This window comes from Leptonychotes weddellii, chromosome X (genome assembly GCF_054177405.1).
Source record: "Leptonychotes weddellii isolate Sample4059 chromosome X, ASM5417740v2, whole genome shotgun sequence".
NCBI classification, from domain to species: Eukaryota; Metazoa; Chordata; class Mammalia; order Carnivora; family Phocidae; genus Leptonychotes; species Leptonychotes weddellii.
Window position 1 is genome coordinate 82,073,784 of NC_138385.1, and position 17,502 is coordinate 82,091,285.

The window sequence follows — 17,502 nt, forward strand, 5'->3', positions numbered from 1 at the left end:
AAAGTATAATAGTAGTACCTACCGTAAGCTGTTGTGAAAATATTAAATACTGTATGGAATCTGAAAAACTTCATAGGGTGCTTAGCACATATCTGTGGTTGTGACTGCTTTTGCTGCTGTTTGTAGGTAAAAGTTCCTATGACAGGGGCGCGTGGGTGGCTCAGTCGTTAAGCGTCTGCCTTCGGCTCGGGTCATGATCCCAGGGTGCTGGGATCAAGCCCCACATCGGGCTCCCTGCTCGGCGGGAAGCCTGCTTCTCCCTCTCCCACTCCCCTGCTTGTGTTCCCTCTCTCGCTGTGTCTCTCTCTGTCAAATAAATAAATAAAATCTTTAAAAAAAAAAAAAAGTTCCTATGTCAGTTACATATGTTTGTGGCTGAATGAAGAGAAAGACATCCTTATTTAGAATATTCTCTCTAGCCAGCAAATTAAAAATAAGATTAAGAGCCATGATGTCAAACATGGTATCATCTTTATTTGAACTATATACTAGGAGATATGTAAATTAAATGCTCACATTTTGTAGAGGAGATCCATGAATATATCACTTCCTCAGAAAGACTGTGACCTTAAACTTTTTAATAAATTTAAATTGCTGACTCAATTTCTTTAGTTGATTTCTTTTTTAGTTGATTTCTCCAAAAGATCCTAATATAAAAGGTAACATTACAGCTCATTAATAGCAAACTATTTCTGCTACTTGGGTATTTTTACAGGGTGCTAATTGTGCCAAATCAAGACATTGAAATTGCATAATTTTTAGGTTAATATTAGCATAATCCTACATTGTGTTTTGTTTTTTTTTTTTCCCAGAAACAGTGCAGGAATAGCATACCCTGAATGTTTTCCCACCATGACAGAACTGTCAAATATTGCACCCTTTACACTGCCATTGGTCTGCTGGGACTTGGTACTATGACAAAGACGTTTATAAAAGAGGAGGGCAAAGGAGATCTGTGGAATACCAGAGACATTAGTAATATCAGAGACACTTTTGCTTTTCTTTTTATAATTAGCTAATTAAATAATCAGATGTCAGGTGTTGGTGAAGATACAGGTTCCTACGTATTTGAATACTTATGAATTTATCCCAGAGATGTTTATGGTGTCTGTTACTAAGCCAAAATAATATGTTTAATGAAGGCCTCTAAAACTCTTATATGTACATAGGGGGTGCCTGGGTGGCTCAGTCAGTTAGGCGTCTGCCTTCGGCTCAGATCATGGTCCCAGGGTCCTGGGATCCCACATTGGGCTCCCTGCTCAGTGGGAAGCCTCCTTCTCCCTCTCCCTCTGCCACTCCCACTGCTTGTGCTCTCTCTCTCTCTCTCTCTGACAAATAAATAAAATCTTTAAAAAAAACCTCTTATATGTACTTAGGTCAAATTCTGATTTGTGTGTATACACTTCCACATATTTGAATGTGTGAGTTTGTTTGTGTTGTATACTTCACTTATTTAAGATGACTCATGTTTATTGATGAGGCTTTTCTGTTTTCACCACCTCCTCCATAGATTTGCCTACTTGTAGGAAAAAGAGACTAATACAGTACCCATTTTAGGTCCCATTCAGAGATGCATGCCCAATAAGAGATCAGTAAAGTTTATTTTCTTTAAGATTTTTTTTTTATTTATTTGTCAGAGAGTGAGAGAGAGAGACAGAGAGCACAAACAGGGGGAGGGACAGGTAGAGGGAGAAGTAGGCTCCCCACTGAGCAGGGAGCCAGATGCGGAGCTCAGTCCCAGGACCCTGCGATCATGACCTGAGCTGAAGGCAGATGCTCAACAGACTGAGCCACCCAGGCGTGCCAAAAGATCAATAAAGTTTAAAAAACACTTTAGAAATCTAAAAAATTTTAAGATTTTTTTATATATTATTACTGATAATCTAAAGTGTTTGTGAGTCCTTACAAATAATGTCATTAGCATTTATCTAACTTTACAATTATTATTATTATTTTAAAGATTTTATTTTTAAGTAATCTCTACACCCAACATGGGGCTCAAACTTAGAAGCCTGAGATCAAGAGTCACAGGCTCTACTGACTGAACCAGCCAGATGCCACTACAATTACTACTTTTAAAGTAACACTATCAATGAATTAACTAGATCGTTAACAAACAAAAAAACACTATTGAATTCTTTGGTATAAGGTGACTTTTATCAATATCACTTTAGTCTGAAACACTCCCATTTAAAAGTCATAGTTCTTAAGTAATTATATATCCTCATACTTAAATTAGTCCTTGGCAAGTTTTTGCAAAGTGTATTAATTTTTTTGTAGGATAGTGTTGAGCTTCCTAAACTATCTATATTTAGAAGTCATTTTATGTATTCTATTAGCAGCAAATCTCTGGAAATGTATTGACTTATTTGCAAGATGCCTTCTGATATAGAGTGAGGGTTTTTTTTATTTTTTTATTTTTAAGATTTTATTTATTTATTTGACAGAGAGAGACACAGTGAGAGAGGGAACACAGCAGGGGGAGTGGGAGAGGGAGAAGCAGGCTTCCCACGGAGCAGGGAGCCCGATGTGGGGCTCCATCCCAGGACCCTGGAACCATGACCTGAGCCGAAGGCAGATGCTTAACGACTGAGCCACCCAGGTGCCCCTAGACTGAGATTTTTTTAATTTTTAATTTTGTTTCAATGCTATAAAATGTTCAGATTACCATAGGTTGTTGTTTTTAACAAAATACTAAAATATTATTATTTATAGCTTACAGTGTACTTTCATCTTCATCAAACTGCTATGTACTGTAGGCAGTATTATCCTTGCTTTATTTATGAGACAACTGGATTCAGAGATGTAAAATGGATTACCCAAGCCTCATGGCTCCTAAATGGAAGATATAAGGAACCCATGCAGATTACTCATGAGTTATTTTGTCCATTCATTCGTTTAAAAAATATTTTAAATACTTATGTTCCAGGATCATTGTTCGGTGCTAGAAATCCAAAGGTGAATAAGGCACATTCCTTTTTACAGGAGGCTCACATTCTATTGGCAAAGATACCTCTGTAAACACATAAGTAGAACCTGAAGTAGAATGTTAATAGAGGGTTTTGCAGAGTGCGGGAAACCTGTCTTATGGCATAACTTATTTCAGGGGAGGCAGGCTTCACGGAATAAACTGACATTATAGAGGGGTGACAATCTAACATATAGCAAAAGGCCCAGATAAAACCAGAATTTGAATTGTTATGGAAGTTTTGAGATAATTCAATATCTTGAAGTGTAGTATACATTGTGATCTGTGTGAGTTTCTGTGTTGGCACCAAAAAGGAAAAGGGGATGGCAGTGTGGACATAGATGAGAGAATTGTGAGAAAATGAGGTAGGGAGAGATGAACTGGCATACGGAGAGGAAAAGGTATTAGGGGCTTTCAAGAAAGGCCATGTCCGTGGGGCTAGAGCAAAGAGGCCAAATTCAAGAGTCATTTCTGGGTTAGGACTGGTGGGATCTAGAGACAAACATGGTGAGAAAGAAAGGGAGGAGCAAAGGATGACCTTCAGATTTCCAGCTTGGAAATCATTAAATAAACTTACAAGTACAGATTCAGAGGAGAAAATAAGGAATTGGTAACATGCCATGTTTGAGGTTCCACAAAACAGCTCGATAAAGAGCTCAGGTAAAGGCCAGAACCTAGAACTGTGTGGTAATCACTTTGTAGATGCAGGGTAGGTCAAATCTACGTCTGGCCCAACACCCGTTTTTGTCAATAGAATTTGATTGGGACCCAGCCAAACCCATTTGCTTCTGTTCAGTGTGTGGCTGCTTTGGAGCTCAAGTGGCAGAGTTGGATAGTTGTAGCAAAAAGTGCACGGACAACAAAGCCTGAAATACTTATTCATGAGAACTTCATAAAGAAAGTTTGCCAATCCCTGCTGTATATGTTAGTTGAACTTTTAAGAGTTAAGGAGATTCTGTAGGGAAATGTTCAGACAGGAAATCCAAGAGGTTCACCTATAATAACAGGATTTCTTTTAAGTTAAAAAATACCTTGCCTCCTTTTAAGCATGGCCAAAGAGTCCCTTGTGATTGGAAAGAGATCGCGTTAAATGTTGATGTTGGTGATGCAATGCAAATAAAGTCCATCTTTTCTATTGACTCATATGGCAACAAATGAACACAGGATGAGAAACAAGGGAAACAAAATATGGAAGATTTCAGCAGTGGAGAGAGGGAATAAAGGCATGAGAATGGGTTTGGGAACTTAAGTATAACCACTGTGAAAAACTTAAAAGCAAACCATTCCAAACTGGCTTGAAGCCTTAGAACCATCCTAAGGTATCACAAAATAAAACGTCAGTCCTGAGCTTTAAAAATATGAACAGTGGATATACTGAAAATAATAAAACTGAATGAAAAAGCTATCATTTTATACCTATGTATTTGTATTCCTTTTCCCTGCTCTAGAAATATTTCAAATTATAAAATTTTTATTTACAATGAGAGAATTAGCTGAGTTGAGGGAGTCAAGTGGGAGAGACTTACTTTTCACTGCACACATTTTTATTTTCCACTGTACACCATTATTTTGTTCCAAATGTATGTCTTGATTTACAAAATAAAATAGAATCTCCTATTTAGAAAGTTATATATATGTACATGTGAACTAGTATGTTTGCATATTCATATATATACACATACACACATCCTAGATCATACATGAAAATAAGCTATATATGAAAATAAAACCCTGGAGGATTATAAATCTAAATGGAAAATGAAAATTAACAAGACTTTTATAACAAAAGAAAATATGTTAATGAATGTTGGATATTTTATAACAAAAGAGAATATGTTAATGAATGTTGGAGGAATATTTCTTAAATATATGTATAAAGCACTAATCATAAGTAAAAATAATAGAGTAGACTATGTTCTATATTAATAACTTCTGTACATCAAAAGTCAACATTGAGAAAGTAAAACTGAAAGCCACAGAGTAGGAGGAGATACTTGGAACACGCATAGAACTGATGAAATGTGTGCATCCATAATTACAAAGATTTCCTACAAATCTTTAAGAAAGAGCAATGATAGAAAATTGAGAGAAGTTCTTGAAAAGTGAGGAGGGGCACAAATAGGGCTTATGGATTGCTGACAATTGTTTTATATCTTGGTCTGGTTGGTGTTTATGGAATGATCACTTTATAGTATATAGCAAATGTGTTTAATGTTGCACATTAACACTAAGACTTTTGTCACTTTCACAAAATGAGAAATCCAAATGGCCAATAAACATAGAAGGAATTTGCCAACCCCATTAGAAGTCAAGGACTTGCAAATAAAACAAAAATATTGCTATATATGACCTGAATGGTTGAAATTTAACAGTCTGACAGTACCACGTGATGGTGATAATATGGAGCTGTTAGAATTCTCATACACTGCCATGTAGCCATGTATAATTTACACTAAAAATTATAAAGAGGAGTGTAAACTTTCATATGCTACTATGCTAGGAGTGAAAACCATATGATAGTATTTTGTCATATTAAAGATGTATGTAACCTGTGGCTCATCAGTTTCAGTCCTAGGTCCACAGAAATGCTTCTGCACATGTTCCAGGAGATAGGTACAGGAATGTTCATAGCAGCAGTATAATAGCTTCAAACTAGAAACAATCTAAATATTTATTAACAGTTTTTTAAAAAAAAGTACACAGAAGAATATTATACAACAATGAATAAGAAACCATTTTTAAAAGATTTATTTATTTATTGGGGGGGAGATAAATCCCCAAGCAGACTCCCCATTAAGTCTGGAGCCTGATGCAGGGCTCTATCCCAGGACCCTGAGATCATGACCTGAACTGAAATCAAGAGTTGGACGCTCAACCAACTGAGCCAGCCAGGCGCCCCAAGAAACATTTTTAATTAATTAAATTTAAACAATTTTTAATAAAAATCTTAAAAGTATAACCTAGAAGGGAAAAAAGGAAAAAAAAAGTGTAATATTGAGCTAATAAACCCTCACACAAAATAATACATATTATATGGTTGCATTAATAAAAAGTTCAAAAGCGTATACAAACCAAACTCCAGTGTTAGGGATGTATATTTAAATTACATAAATTACAAAGCTCTAAGGGAATGATTACCATGGAAGTTAGGGGGGAGGTTATATTGTGGGGGCAGGATAGAGTAGTGATTGAGAAGGAGTTCGGGGGGGGCGGTTCTAGCTACTGAAATTTTTTTTTTAAATTCTTGGCATTGGTGATGGTAACATGGGATTGTATGTATCAATTGTTTCACAATACAATAAAAGGTGTTTCAAAACACCTTTTTCACATATTGTTTCACAATACAATAAAAGGTGTTTCAAAAATATGTATAGTGGGGGTGGGGTCAGATGTGGTCCACCATGAGTTCTATGCTAGAGTAATGATTCAACTTCCATAAACTGGCTAATGATTTATTCCCACCAAAGAGACACTGACATGTCTTGGATTCTATATTGGCAATTTGATTTGCATTTGAAAACCTAAGCCAAATAGAGGCAGAATGATTACACCAACAACTACTACAACTGTTTGTCAAACACTGCCAGATATTTTTCTTAGAAATTTAAATACTTTCATTCATTTCACCCATACAATTAACCTTTAGGAGGAGGTAGGTACTACTTTCATACTTACTTTTCAGAGGTCCCTTACTTGCCCAAGGCCACACAGTAAATGATGAAGCCAGAATTCCAACCTTGGCAGTGTGACCACTGGGCTTTGTCTGCTTGAAAAGATGAGGTTGTGGGTTCAGATAGAAGCCTATATCCAGTGAGTGAGTGCAGTGAGACGGTCAGTTATACATGAGTGGACCTGGGTCCAGTATTAAAAAAAATAGACATCAGAGGACATGCTTTAGCCTAGAAATCTGGGGCAGTGCCTTAGGAGAGAAAAATAAAAAGAGATAAGAGAGGTAGGCAGAGTTGGAGCCATGGGAGAGCTCCTCAGAGTTTAAGTCAGGTTCTGTAGGAAAAAACCTTTCTAACTGTTAACATACTTAGGTTTTACTACAAAATTATATTACTGGGGAAGTGAGGAAGAGGGTGGGTAGGGAGGAGTAAGGTACTATGATTTGGGACAAAGATCTAATTTAACTTTATCAGCACCTACAGTTTGGACCACTAGGCTTTAGCCAAAGTACCTCCCACTCACCTCATCAAAGATGAAATATGTAGGAAGAAATAATCAACAGCCTAATGCTGAGTTAGCCAACTTAAGTATAAAGCCACAATGGATGTGTCAGAAGGCTACTAGGATATTGTTTATTTAAATCTATTTCACAGAATTGAGTACCACCTTAATGACCTGAAAGTGTTAAAGTATGTCCCAAAGTACCTAAATTACTCCCTAAATGTAATTTATGCTTGAGAATAATCTGACTAACTTGATTTAGAACAGCAGGAAGTAAGTTATGCTACACATAAATGAATCAGCAGTGTAATTTTAAATACTGCTTGCATAGTGAATAAGAATTTTAATATTTGCAAAATTTTAAAATCACTTGATTTATTATCCATATGTTTATACTGCCATTTTTGTCCTTTATTTAGTTGGTTTTACATTTCCTCTTACTGCCAGGGAAAAAAGCAACAACATTTTTTCCCTAGTAATAACGTAGAGGGTAACACTTATATTTATTTTCCTGAATGGTATTTTTAATATCTCTATGTATTTGTAGGTCTTACTGCCTTTTTCCTCAATCCTGGACAGTCCAATTAATGGAGTGAGAGGAGTTTAGGGAGCCTAGTGACTGATTAGAGATTAAACTTATATATGTAACATTGTAAAACTAGCAAAATTTATATCTATTCATTCAGAATTTCTTTGGTGGGAAAGAGTCTAAGTTTCAAAGCAGTCATGATAAAAAATGAAATTTTACATAGTAAATTCAAGAATAGATTTAGACTTTGCTGTTAACAACGCATAGTAAAATGCTGAAAAGTATATTCTAAAATTTTATGCGATGCTTGAAATGGAGTTTAAAATATTATTACTCACATTAAATGCCATCACGTGTAAAGTGCATGCTTTTATTCTTTAATATTTTGTTTGAATAGAATTACTCATTTTAACATTAATTTTAATAATAAAATTAAATCAACTTTACAGTTCTCAAAGTTTTAGCACTTGCAGTCTATAATGAATATTCTAGATTTAGATGTTTACAAAGTTACAGTGTAAGTAGTTCAAACCAAGTCTTTTTTTTTTTTTAAAGATTTTATTTATTTTTATTTGAGAGAGAGAGAATGAGAGAGAGGGAGTACATGAGAGGGGGGAGGGCCAGAGGGAGAAGCAGACTCCCTGCCGAGCAGGGAGCCCGATGCGGGACTCGATCCAGGGACTCCAGGACCATGACCTGAGCCGAAGGCAGTCGCTTAACCAACTGAGCCACCCAGGCGCCCCCAAACCAAGTCTTTTAATGCAAAAGTTTGCTTTGCAGGAGTTGGGGAAAAGGGAGCAAGAGGGCAAGAAGGCATTTCAAGAATATGGAACTAATGTGCCAAGTCACATAGCTCTGAGACAGTAGCAGGGCATGGGGAACCACAGATAGTCCTGTGTGGCTGACAAGTCCATCCTGTCTCATTTTTGTGGGCCTGGAACAAGGATGAAAAATAGAGAGCCCGGGACTATAGCATGTTTCCCTTTTCTTCCCACCTCCAGCTGTGTCTTGCAGAGCTAGGGGTGCCATGATTAATTGTAGGAGCCCTTATGGTTTTCTTCTTTAGGGGAATTTAGAGGAAAGATAATCTGTGAAGAGGAACAGGGGCTGGTTGGGGAGGAAGGAGGCTTTGTGGAATCTAGTGGAAGGTGGTAACTGCCAGTGCTCTGAATGCTGGAGGGACACATCTGTGCAGCAGCCTGGAGTGAAGAGTTGGCATTTACAGCACAAATGTTGGAAAAACAGTCACCTGCCAGTAGCTGAAAAGAGTTGGCAAGAGAATAATTCTGGTGGTGGGATAAGGGAGAAGAAAAGCAAAGTAAGAAGGGGACCAATGACTGCTACAAAGGTGGAGGAATGGTAAATGGTGACCAAATGCCAATTCTTCTGTGTTCTGGTTAGCTTCTGCCTGTTTCTCAAACTGTGGTAGCAGCAAGAAAGTTGGAGGTAGTAGTCATTAACGTGTGAAACTGCCTTTTAAAATTACTTTCAAGTTACTGTATTTTTTCTGAATATCAAAGTATGAAATGCACATTGTAGAAAAACTTTACAATGTAGAAAAATATAATGAAAATTGAAATCAACTGTAGTCTCACCAAGATGGAAAAATACCAACTATGCCTCATCATTTTTTAGCTTCTCACTTAACAAATATTTTGACTCGTGATGTGAGTCACTATGAGACATATGCAATGTACAGTTTTCTTTTAAAGGGGATAAATTCTGGGGCACCTGAGTGGCTCAGGTGGTTCTCAGAGTCTAGAGATCGAGCCCCACGTTGGGCTCTGCGCTCAGCATGGAGTCTGCTGGTCCCTCTCCCTCTCCTCCTCCTCTCTCTCTCTCAAATAAATAAATAAATCTTAAAAATAAAGGGAGTAAATTCTTAAGATGTACTCTTTTTTTTTTTTTAAAGATTTTATTTGTTTATTTGACAGAGAGAGACAGCGAGAGAGGGAACACAAGCAGGCGGAGTGGGAGAGGGAGAAGCAGGCTTCCTGTTGAGCAGGGAGCCCAATGTGGGGCTCGATCCCAGGACTCTGGGATCATGACCTGAGCTGAAGGCAGATGCTTAACAACTGAGCCACCCAGGCACCCCTCTTAAGATGTATTCTTAAGTCATTTATTGTGTATTATATAGTGCTGAAAATATATGGAAACATAATTATCATTACACCACGCAAAATGTTTCCAAGATCATTTTGTGGCTGATGGTTATATCACATTTGATCAACCCTAGAATGCCTTTAATTATTAAAGGCTGAATTCTTATTTTTAAACTATCTATAGTTAAAGACTACCCTTTTTGGCTACCATTGGCTGCCTTTTTTAATGCTACCAAAATACTGTTTTAGGTATTTTTAAAGTAAGAAAGATAGTTGGGGTGCCTGGGTGACACAATTGGTTAGATGTCTGACTCTTGGTTTCGGCTCAGGTCGTGATTTCAGGGCCCTGATCTTAGTGTCATGAGACTGAGACCCACATTGGGCTCCGTGCTCAGTGCGGAGTCTGCTGAAGTTTCTCTCTTCTTCTCCCTCTGCCCCTCCCCCCTCAAATAAATTAAATAAGGAAATCTTTAAAAAAGAAAAATATAGTTAATCATCAAGTGTGGTGTCTGATAAAATGCACTGTAGATGTAGATACATTATTTACAAGATGACAAAGAAGAAGAAAGAAAATCCCAACAACTATATCTTTGAATTATTTAGCTAGTAAGACTTCACCTTGAAAAAAAGGAAATCCTACCAAAGAGCATGGAAGACCATGAAAGGCATCATTGAAGCCAGAGAGATCTGAGAATCCCCTTTCTGTCATTTTATTCCTGTTTACCTTTTGGCAGACTACTCAGACTCTCACTTTTCTCCAGTGGAAAATGGGAATAATAATTGTTATGTTGTAGGGGATGTTGTAGGAGTCCATGAAATAAGTAAAAACATGGAGCCCAGTGCCTGGATCATAGTAACTGTTAAAGAAACGTTCATTCCATTCCTTTCCCACTGAAACAATAGGGAGTTGGGGCATTATTTAAGTTCTAAGATTATTTAAATTTCCTAAATGGAGGTAGAGATCTGAAAAGATGTCGAGATATTCAGAACTTTAACCCACTACATCTTAAGAGTAGACCTCAGAGAACTTCCACAGGTTCCTGGACTCTGAGGCAGCCCCACAGCCAGGAATTTTCAGGATGGTTTTTGGTTTAATGCTAGAAAATACCTTTTTGGACAGGCCCTAGGAGACCCAGTAGTTCATGACCCCCTTAAGACTTTGAAACTTACTTTATAGAATGTTTTTCACCTTGACTATACATTAGAATCACTTGGGTGTTTTTAAAAATACCAGTGTCAGGATCCCACCCGCAAAGATACTGATTTAATTGGTGATTTTTATGTGCAACTGTCTTAAGGTCAACATATAACCCTGGCTCATTTCTGCCTCAGTCACTTCTGTGACCAGAACATGACCAGGTACCTCCCTCTTAATATTCTTTCCATGTGCGATATTAACACAGTACCTTGCACTGAGTTCCTTCAGCATTCCAATTGAAAATATTAGCAGATACAACAAAACAAGAAGATTAAATGAAGACAACACTCATCACCTGGTTTAGACTAATGTATCAGTTGGTTAAATCTGTTATCCTGGATGCTTGAGGACCTTAATACATAAGCTCTTTTGGATCAAAAGTAATATGGAAATTGATAGCCTTCATGAGATAATTTGATTTTTTTTGCTTCAAGTTTTTATTTAAATTCTAGTTAGTTAACATATAGGGTAACATTGGCTTCAGGAGTAGAATTTAGTGATTCACCATTTACATTTAACACCTAGTGCAGATAATTAGATTTTGATCCAAAAAATATGTTGTTATTGAATATCTAGCTTCAAAATACTTAATTTCTTAGATGCTCGTATATATTTTTTAAATTCCTGGAATTTTTTAAATTAAATATGCTCATAGGGAAGAAAATGTTAATACTCCATAATTGTTATTTTTATCTTTGTTTCATTCAAGAAATGTGTTTGATTTTGAAGCAAAAATCGCAGCCTTTTATTTTAATTCATCCTTTTTATCCAGTATCATTTATTTATGTTAAATGAAATTGAAATCTACAAATGTGAGAAACTATCAAAATAATATCCTTCTCCACATAATATAACATATATGCTATGTCCATGTAATTTGTATAATCCATTTATTTTTCTCGATCCATATTTTTTGCCTCTAGGCGATTTGACAGATCTGTGGAAAAATGGCGGCGGTTTCATTATGATATGAAGATACTCAATCAATGGCTAACCGAGGCAGAACAGTTTCTCAAAAAGACACAAATCCCTGAGAATTGGGAACATGCCAAATACAAATGGTATCTGAAGGTAAGGTTTTAAGATCTCTTTTTTCAAACTGTCTTTGTCTTCGCCACAATATGGCAACTGTTTAACTTCTTTAAGTTCAGGTTGTGAAGGATGATGGAAATTTATAATTCCCGACTTTTGTTGTCATCACTACACATACTAGAACATCATCAGAATACCATGTTGGGAGCCTGTGCTGTGAACTATTTGTGTTAGGGTGAGAGTTAGCCTAGATCTAACTGGTCTATCTGATGAACTGCAAAGTGTAATCAAATCTGTGATACAGGGAAGAATCTTATAGCGCGGTGTCCTGTGTTTTTGCCTTATGTTGAATCCTGTACAGGAGAACTTGTGGTATACTTAACAATAATACAGTTGCTGGAAATATCCATCATGATAAAATTACAGTTCTCTTTCCCTAGAGACAATTGTGGTGATTTGGCAATATTTCTATATATTCTATTGACAGAATGCCTTCTGAGATAGTCCGGAGGCCAAAACAATGCAGAGTTAATTGGTGGTACTTACTGACTTTTTTATGGTTTGTGTTAATGGAAATGCAACATATGGATTATGACCAGTGTACAGTTTAATTTCAACTTGCTGTGTCTTTTGAGTATGCAGATAAAGATAAATTAGATTTTGGAGGTTATAACTTAGGTTATAAAATATACAGTTAAGGACAGGAAATATTGAGTTTATTATACCAAGTCTAAAGTATTTTGGTAACTTTTTACCTCAAATTGTTCATGTATCAATTTTCAATCAAGCAGATTTGAGTTGTGGCCAATTTTTAATGCCGTAAAATACTGATTAGGACAGATAAAAGCAAAGTAAAAGGTAATTTATTATATGTTCAGACATTTCAAAATGCAGGATTCATAAAAGCAACATCATATTCAACTTTATAGTTCTCTATTCTCATACAATTTCTTGCATAGCAAAAATATGATATTAAGTAAGCATGTAAGCACATACATATAGGTAAGCTGTGTAAACATAATATGAATAATTTAAAAATCTTGTGTAATTATGTGTATATCCATAAAACTTGTATATACATCAGCATTGGCATTGAAGATAGAGGAAATCCATGGCTTTCCAATCTGCCATCATATAGAAAATACATTTTGTAATAGCACTAAAGTAAATTTGGGGCTAATGCAGCATTACTAGGTCTCGAAAATATGTGCCATTAAGCTGTACTTGAGGAGATGTTAAACCTCTTGCCATTTCCAGAGATAACCTACACAAGGTAGTTATACATTTTAATCTGTTTTTTATTATTTAAAAAATATATACTCACTATAAAAAATAAAGCAATGCAGAAGTGTATGTATACTTCCATTCTACTCCTCAGAGAGTGGTTGTTTTAATATGGATTTTGGTACATATTTCAGGTCAGCATCTTTGGGAGGCCCCCTCTGAGATGGAGATTAACATACAGAAGGGTTATTAGGGAGGGCTTTTGGAAATCGAGCAATTGGTTTATGATGTGCCTTGGTATAATTTTCTTCATGTTTCTTGTTCTTGAGGTCTGTTAAGCTTCTTTGAATTATGGGTTTTTAGTTTTCATCAAATTTAGAATTTTTCAGGCATTATTTTTAATGTTGTGTTCTTTTTATTTTCAGTCCTTTTTCTGTGTAATTCATATTACATGATTTATATTGTCAAATTGACCAATCTAATCTTTTGCAATATCTAATCTGTGGTTAATCCCCTGTAGTGTATATTTGTAACCTTAGACAGTGTTGTTTTGTGTGATTCAACACCTTGTTGAAGTGTGACTTGGGTCTTTTTACATCTTTCATGTCTCTACTCAATTTGTCAATCTTTCCTCTACCTTTTGGAAAATATGGGATACAATTATAACAACTGGTATAATGTCCTTGTCTATTAATTCTATCATCTGTGTCTCTTTCGGGTCATTTTCAATTAAGTTTTCTCTTCATTATGGGTCTTTTTTTCCTGCTTCTTTGGATGAACGGTAATTTTGACTGGATGCCGAATGTTGCGAATTATAACTTGTTGAGTGCTTGGTATTTTTGTGCTGATAAATATTCTTGACCTTTGTTCTGGGACACAGTTAATTTACTTGGAAGCAACTTGATCTTTTGAGCATCTCTCTTTTAGACTTTGTGAGTTTGAAGTAGAACAGCTAAGTCTAGGGCTAATTTTGCTCCACTACTGAGTCAAAACCCTTCTGAGTATGCTCTCTGATGCCCTGTGAATGATGAGGTTTTCCACAGTGGCTGGCAAGAATAGGCACTATCCCAGCTGTATGTGAGCTCTGGTGGCTGTTACTTTTCATCTTTTTGCATAGTTTTCTCCCTCATCATGTGTAGTTTGCTCACATGTAAGAGCTGATCAGGACTCCACTGAAGCCTGGAAGGGAGTTCTCTGGGGGTCTCTAGTGTTCTCTCCCTGTGTATATTTCTCCTGTTTGGTACTCTGCCCTGTGAACTCTAGCCATCTTGGCCTCCTGGAAGTCCCAGCTTCATCTCACCCACTCAAAGAGACCTCCTAGTTTTGTGAGGGTTTCTTTATCCTTTGTCGTAGCCTGGAACTCTTTCCAGACAGTAAGTGGCAACAATTGTGGAGTCACCTCATTTGTTTCTAATTCCTCAGAGATCAGTATCTTTCACTGTCAGGTATCTAATGTCTTCAAACCATCATTTCATATATTTTGTCCATTTTCTTCAGTTTTTAGCCAAGAGCCTAAATCTGGTCCCTGTTACACCAACTTGACCAGAAGCGGAAATCCAAGCTAAAGGATTTTGATGCCATTTGATGTTTTAGTACATTTATTTCTGCATTCTCTTGCAACTGTGTGATGCTTGTAAATGTCTTGAGAATGTCTAAAGATCCTCAGTTCTTGACAGTGTGGTTTAGTTGACATTGATAAACATCTTATCAAAACTTTTCCCCTTAATTGAAGAATTTTTTAAAAGACTATTTTATTTAGTCTGGTTTTTACTCAACTTATACATGAAATAAGAAAGGGAATTCTGCTTGTCCAAGGAAAAGTTCTTCTAGCTAAGGAACTGTGAATGATATTGAAAATCCTCTGAACAGTAGAGGTGTTCTTTTTTCCCCTACTGATTAGGAAGCTCCAAAATCATGCACATGCCTATGTGCATACATGCATGCACACACGTACATAAAATGCCCAAGGTTGTCTTCTGTTGTGTTAAGTCTCAGAAAACAGGTCCAGAAGGACACTGTAAGGCACCACCATTATTACTAAGACAAATAGAATCTCTGATAATTTCAGCTATCTTGGCCATAATGATTGTTCATCGAGTAATAACAAATAAGAGAATGAGTTTAAATTTTTGCTAAGAAATTCTTTTAGGAAGCAGAATGTTGATGGTGCCTGTTAGTAGCAGACAGATTTGTTGGCATGATCCGGTAATGGTTGCTTTGAGGAAAATCAAACCAAGCTGCCCATATACTAAACAGATAGACACAAGGGTACACTGGAATTTAAAGCCTCGTATGTATAATTTTTAGCAAAAATATCATGTATAAATATGAAATAAAATAAAAAGTATGTACATGTTGTACGCTTTTGTATATATATATATTTCTATCAAACTGCATTTTATTTAACTCGTTAGCTTGAAAGAAGATAAATCACTGTCCTACTGACACTTGGTATTGTCATTCAAAATAAAGTGACTGCCAATAACAGATAGATGGTCTGGTTCCATGCAACTCAATAATTTTTTTCTCTGTCCCAAGTTAATGATAAAATTAAATATGTGAATTCACATTTTTCAAGATATTCTGGAAATGTGTCATGCCACGATAGGAAATCTCTTTCTAAAAATTAATTTTTTGCATGAGAATATATCAGTTATGCTATATGCCACTAAAAACTCATTTGCTAATACATTCACTCAATTATTCATGCATCTTCTTGTATATTCATTCCACCAGTAGTAACTGAGTGCATATGCAAAGTTTTATCACCCACAGAAATATTGACTTGCCACATTAGGCTCTAATAGAAGTTCAGAAGGTTGGCTAAGAGGTTGGAAGCCACATTCAGAAAGTGTGGGTTCAAATCCTAGCTCTTTGAGCTTAATAGTTGCAGAATCTTAAGAAAGTGTCTTATGTGTCTCCATGCCTCTGCTATCTCGTCTCTTAAATAGGAATAAAAATGAGATGTGCAGGTAGCACTTAGATTTACATTTTTCACAAAATAATTACTCATTAAATGAAAGATCTTATTGTAACTAATCACACTTCATAAGTGATTAGCCTATATTTATAAAACCAAAAATTTATTTGCTGAATTACTGTCCCCAACCATCTGAAATACAGATTGGACAACCTGACAATTTCATTAAACTTACCTTTTTATGAATTATGACATTTTCTCAAAGTACAGCTCTTGGATTAGGAACTGAGGAAAATTCTAGTTCAGCCAAACACATCCTCCTCAGATAGCTGACACTTCTGCCTACTCATTTTAGAACAAGAAGAAATGTTAATGGGAGTTTTCAAAGGGAAAGCTGAGCACCATGAAAGAAAGTTATGAAAATAACATTAACTCATATAGTGACAGAGTGAATTGGTGTGCCAACAAGTACCTTGAGTGAAAATAGGAAAGTGGAAATCATAACGTGTCCTAACATTTAGCTTTACACGTCCTCCTAGAGTAGAAAGCAGTAAGTTTTAAAACATAGACTGTTATTTAATAGGGTTGAAAATTCTTGAGGTTGACAGTAGAAATTATAAAAATTGGGCGCCTGGGTGGCTCAATTGGTTAAGTGACTGCCTTCGGCTCAGGTCATGATCCCGGGGTCCTGGGATCAAGTCCTGCATCCATCTGGCTCCCTGCTCAGCAGGGAGTCTGCTTCTCCCTCTGACCCTTCCCCTTCCCGTGCTCTCTCTTATTCTCTCTCTCTTTCTCTCAAATAAAGAAAGTCTTTTTTATTTTTCTTTTTTTAATTTAATTTAATTTTATTATGTTATGTTAGTCACCATACAATACATCATTAGTTTCTGATGTAGTGATCCATGATTCATTGTTTTCGTACAACACCCAGTGCTCCATGCAGTACGTGCCCTCCTTAATACCCACCACTGGGCCAATCCATCCCCTCACCCCCTCCCCTCCAAAACCCTCAGTCTGTTTCTTGGAGTCCATAGTCTCTCATGGTTCATCTCTCCCTCTGATTTCCCCCCTTCATTTTTCCCTTCCTTCTCCTAATGTCTTCCATGCTATTCCTTATGTTCCACAAATAAGTGAAACCATATGATAATTGACTTTCTCTGCTTGACTTAGTTCACTTAGCATAATCTCCTCCAGTCCCATCCATGTTGATGTAAAAGTTGGGTATTCATCCTTTCTGATGGCTGAGTAATATCCCATTGTATATATGGACCACATCTTCTTTATCCATTCATCTGCTGAAGGGCATCTTGGCTCTTTCCACAGTTTGGCTATTGCAGACATTGCTGCTATGAACATCGG

The 17,502-nt window shown here is 36.5% G+C and overlaps 1 protein-coding gene across 1 annotated transcript in view; it reads left to right on the top strand.

Annotated features, from left to right (window-relative positions):
* DMD (dystrophin) overlaps positions 1–17,502 on the top strand; it is a 1,845,074-nt gene that overhangs the window by 791,768 nt on the left and 1,035,804 nt on the right. Inside the window, exon 38 of the mRNA XM_081807964.1 lies at positions 11,891–12,038. Within this exon, the coding sequence (XP_081664090.1) occupies positions 11,891–12,038 (148 nt within the window). The remainder of the gene's footprint in view (positions 1–11,890; positions 12,039–17,502) is intronic.